Source organism: Petaurus breviceps, unplaced genomic scaffold, assembly GCF_028583685.1.
Source record: "Petaurus breviceps papuanus isolate PSGF00001 unplaced genomic scaffold, PetGlider_PUasm1.0 90537, whole genome shotgun sequence".
Classification (NCBI taxonomy): Eukaryota; Metazoa; Chordata; class Mammalia; order Diprotodontia; family Petauridae; genus Petaurus; species Petaurus breviceps.
The window spans coordinates 1,814,685-1,819,109 of NW_027187271.1; the positions used below are offsets into that span (position 1 = coordinate 1,814,685).

The 4,425-nt window shown below is 43.5% G+C and overlaps 3 protein-coding genes and 1 long non-coding RNA gene across 5 annotated transcripts in view; 1 reads left to right on the plus strand and 3 right to left on the minus strand.

Annotated features, from left to right (window-relative positions):
• Positions 1 to 148, plus strand: part of LOC138142248 (uncharacterized) — a 2,044-nt gene extending 1,896 nt beyond the window's left edge. The window contains exon 2 of the long non-coding RNA XR_011163386.1: positions 57 to 148. This is a non-coding gene — a long non-coding RNA (uncharacterized lncRNA). The remainder of the gene's footprint in view (positions 1 to 56) is intronic.
• COPS6 (COP9 signalosome subunit 6) overlaps positions 1 to 4,425 on the minus strand; it is a 182,919-nt gene that overhangs the window by 36,703 nt on the left and 141,791 nt on the right. The gene's annotated exons all lie outside the window — the stretch shown is intronic.
• Positions 360 to 3,771, minus strand: MBLAC1 (metallo-beta-lactamase domain containing 1). The gene is given in 4 exon segments (XM_069063314.1): positions 360 to 1,958; positions 1,961 to 2,106; positions 2,390 to 2,592; positions 3,637 to 3,771. Coding segments are annotated over 4 exon segments (570 nt in total). The 3' UTR covers positions 360 to 1,872.
• The window catches only part of CNPY4 (canopy FGF signaling regulator 4), a 6,410-nt gene continuing 5,488 nt past the window's right edge, over positions 3,504 to 4,425 (minus strand). The window contains exons 4-5 of the mRNA XM_069063308.1: positions 4,050 to 4,167; positions 3,504 to 3,963 (exon numbers count right to left, since the gene is read on the minus strand). Coding sequence (XP_068919409.1) covers positions 3,863 to 3,963; positions 4,050 to 4,167 — 219 coding nt within the window. The 3' untranslated portion in view covers positions 3,504 to 3,862. The remainder of the gene's footprint in view (positions 3,964 to 4,049; positions 4,168 to 4,425) is intronic.

Below are 4,425 nucleotides of genomic sequence, written 5' to 3' on the forward strand. Positions count from 1 at the left end.
GTGTGTGTGTGTGTGTGTGTGTGTGTGTGTGTGTGTGTGTGTGTGTGTGTGTGTAGGGGACGCTGGATAGAGCTCTGGGCCTCAAGTCAGGAAGATCCAAGTTCAAATCTGGCCCCAGACACTTACTAAGTGACCTTGGCCAAGTCACTTAACCTCGGTTTGCCTTAATCCACTGAAGAAGGAAATCACAAAACACTCCAGGATCTTTGCCAAGAAAACCTCATGGACAATATGATCCATGGGGTCACGAAGAGTCACCCACAACTGAACATTTATCTATGTATATGCACACACACATCTTGCTACATACACACACATATGTTGCTTTCAAGACTAGGGAAAGAATAGTGCTCTAACTCTTTTCATGAAGCAAGTAAGGTCTTTACTGCTTGGATATAGAAAGTATGAAGACAACATTAAAACTGAGTATTAATGCAAAAGTGTTAAATAGAATCTACAGAACATACAACAACATATCAGAATGTTTTACATTATAAGCATAAGAATTTATACAAAGAATGAAAGGATGGCTTAAGATGTGGAAAGCAATGAGAATAGCAAAGTATGTTAATAATTAAATCAATCAATAATTAATCATTAATAATAATTAACAAGTATGTTCAGAAAAGACTTGACAAGTATTATGCCTACTCAAGTTGAAAATTCTAAAATGTATCAGAATAGTAGGATTTTCCTAAAAAGTATTTTTAAAATATATCTATTTGAAATGAAGAGATGGTATTATATAAAATGCAGAAACAGTGTCACACTAAAAATAAAAGTAAAGCAAGGATATCTGCTCTGATACTATTTGGTGCTCGGCAAATAACAGGCACTTAATGAATGAAAACTGTCCAGTTCTCTCAGAATTGGATGGCAAAGTGAAGATAAAAAGGATCCACTGAAGTCTTTCTGAAAGAAACTTCAAGAGGAAAAGTCTGAGGAATGTCAGCCTGAATCCAGAGCTCCGATATTTTTTTTTTCAAACAATCGGGGGTTAAGTAACTTGCTCAAGATTACACAGCGAGTTATTATTATTTTTGTGTGGGTGCCGCGTATCGGAGGCCAGAACCATCCCAGGTCTCCCGACACTGGGGCCGGCGTTCTTACTCGCTGAGCCACCTGGCCACCCCTAAGCAATTGGGGTTAAGTAACTTGCTCAAGGTTACAAGGCCAGCTATTTTGTGTGGGTGTTAAGTATCTGAGCCTGGAACCAAACCCAGATCTCCCAACACTGGGGCCGGAGATCTTACTCAATGCGCCACCTGGCTGCCCTGGGAGCTCCAATATTTTAAAAAAGGTACATAAGCATCCAGAAAGTAGCTCAAGTACCAAGGAGCTACAGTCTGGATTACATAAGACCTGGTATTTTCTACTAGGAATAAGAGCATATCTTAGAACACAGTATCTAACATTTGTGTAGGACACTGTAGTTTTCTGGTACTTATAGATTGTTTCTCTCACTTAATTCTCTCTGTGAGGAAAGCGGGAATTATTGTCCCCATTTTATATGAGGAGAGTAAAATGGGTCTTGGGGAGGTGAAACACACTTTTAAGAACCTTTGTTCTCACCACTACATAAATTCCTCAGACTAGCCAAAGGGAACTAGAGAAAAAGGGGAAACACTGTTAATATAACAGCTTCTCCTCAGTTCTAAGGTTCTGGTCAGGTGACAAAAGGGGCGGCAGAAATTCTCCCACTTCCTTCAGGGCTCTGGGTGCCCAGGGCCCCTACCCATTGCATGGATGGTAGTCCCTGGGGCTGGGAGGCCTTTCTTATGCTTGTCTCTTGGATTCTGATCCCTATCCATGGTCCACTGCTCCTTATGGCATCCATTTTTGGCCTCCTAGCCTCCCTTAAACTTTCAAAATTCATCCTTCATGTCCAGGTACCACCCTATCAGCAGCATATATCCTCTCACAGCTTTGCCTCTAGGCCACAAGATTATTGCTGAGTTTTTACTACTGCTCCCCATCCCACTCCTTACAGATATATCACTAACCCTCACCACAGTGCAAAAGGCTGTTCCGGCCACCACCATGATCACATCCCTGCCACCTTCATGGTAAGGAGTCACCCATACCTTTAGTCCTGGGCCCAAATATCATTCAGTCAATGATAGTAGGTAAGGCAGGAGGGAAAGAGGAAGGATTTATTGTCTACTATGTTCTAGGCCCTGTGCTAAGGTGCTTTACAAATATCATTTCATTTGATCTATACAATAATCCTGGGAGATAAATGCTATTATAATCCCCATTTTACTGAGGAATATTGAGGTAGACAGAATTTAAGTGATTTGCCCAGGGTCACATAGATAGTAAATGTCTGACCTAGATCTGAATTCCAATCTTTCTGACTCCAGGCCCAGTCCTCTATCTACTAAGTCACTCCACTGTCTCTGTAGAGAAAGCAGCTACAGAAACTAGGATGGCTAACTCAGGGAAGAGGCCCAGGTTTCCTATGTTGTTTGAGTCTCTGTGGGTTCCCACAACAACAATTAGGGCCTCCAACAGGACTTCCTGAGCCCAGGAGTCCTCAGTGCTTACCAGGATACGGTCTGAGGCCCCCTTCTCCTGGGTGCTTAGGTCTCCCTACCAATAGGCTACTACTGGCTCGTGTCCAGATTCTCCAGGATCATACCCCAGGCCTTGAACAGGATAAAGGTACCTCCCTGTCCCCCTTACTGGAGCTCTGAGTAGCCTAGAAGCAGGACTACCATAGAACAGAGTTCCCTGAAAATCCCCAAGGGGAAGCCCCCTTCCAAAGTCTATCCATTCATGTAAACTCATGGCCAGGAGAATTCTAGATTAAGGAAGAAGAGAGAAGAAGGCATTTGGTTACCAGCTATTTATAAAACTCTGCCACTCACTCTGGTCAACCCTAAACCAACCCTTTGGGAGGTCCTCTCCTATCCCCATTTACTTTATCCTTTCTGACAACAAGATGGCATCTTTAACAGTCCTACCTCTCTTCCACAGCCTTCAACCTGCTTTTCCCTTCCACCTGCCAAGACAAAGGTTGTTAACCATTTTTGTGTCAATGACCCCTTTGGCAGATTGATCCTACCTCAGAATAACATTTTTAAAATTCATTAAAAAAATACATAAGATTACAAAGGTAACCAATTATATTCAAATACAATTATCAAAATATTAAGAAAAAATCCATAGACCCCAAGTTAAGGAGTCTTTATCTAGGAAGAAGTTCTCATAAGCTCACTGGTTTTAGTATAGTATTTACACCTGTTCATGTAAAGAATCTTGCCTGGGTCCTCTAGTCAGCCCTTCTTAAACTGTGGGTTGAGACCCCATATGGGTCACCCCCATAAACCCACAGTGTAAGAAGAACTGAAGAGGTTGAAAGTGGAAAAAGTTTAAGAAATCCTGCTAGGTATTTTGGTCACTTTCCTCTTCCATGGGCCATTCCTCCTCCCTGCCCCTCCCCCCCCCCATTTAGAAGGAAAGCACACAGAAAAGGCACTAATGGCTATTGACCTGCATAAGCTTCTTTACATATTTATCAGCCAGGATGGTACTGGCCTTGTAAATGTCCCCACCAGAACATGCTCAGGGTAGATGGTGGCAAAGGTGCAAGTCTGAAAACATCTCGGTGCTCAATAGCTTCCTTCACAGTACCATGGCCTTGCCCTGCCACTCATTTCTGTTGTCTCCAACCTTAGGGGCTACCATAGCCAGCAGCCACACCGAGTGGACAAAATCTCCAAATTTGGCTTGGCTAAAGGTACATTTGTAAAGATGTATAGGTGACATCACCTTCAAACCCAGATGATATATACATATATAAAAATGAACTTCAATAGCGATCTAGAAAAATAGGAGGCAATATTAGGCTCAACTCTGGTCAGAGGTCCGCAGCATCACGGGGGTGGTGCCCTAGGCTGTCTTCCAGGCCCTTCTCATTCCGTTCTGTTGATTCCTCAGTCGAGGTTTCCCGAAGACAATCTGGGTTGATGAAAAGACAGACAGTGAGCATACAGTAGGTACCTGTATTTCGGCCCCCAACATTCAGCCTGTCCTAGGTTACTTACCCATCTCCTCCTTCCCAAGCACATGCCCTTCACAGAGGAACTGCTGCAGGGGCAACTCCTGGTGGTGAAAGTACCAGTCTTCTATGACATCTTCAAAGCTCTCCAACATCAGCTCACACTGACAAGGAGGGAAGAACAGGAAAGGAGAAGGAAGATGGCAGACAGATTTTCTGCTTCTGGATGAAGAATTCTCAGAAATTCAAATCCATTCCCTTCAAGTTCCTCCACCTGCCCTCTTCCTCCCAACATCCTCTTCTAGGAGAGTGGTCCAGGCCTGTCTATGCCCCAGTCTCTGGCTGCCCCCATGATCAGCACTTATTGTCTTATTCCATTCCTCAAGTCTATACCCTGCTCTCTGTCTCATCTCATCTCCTCT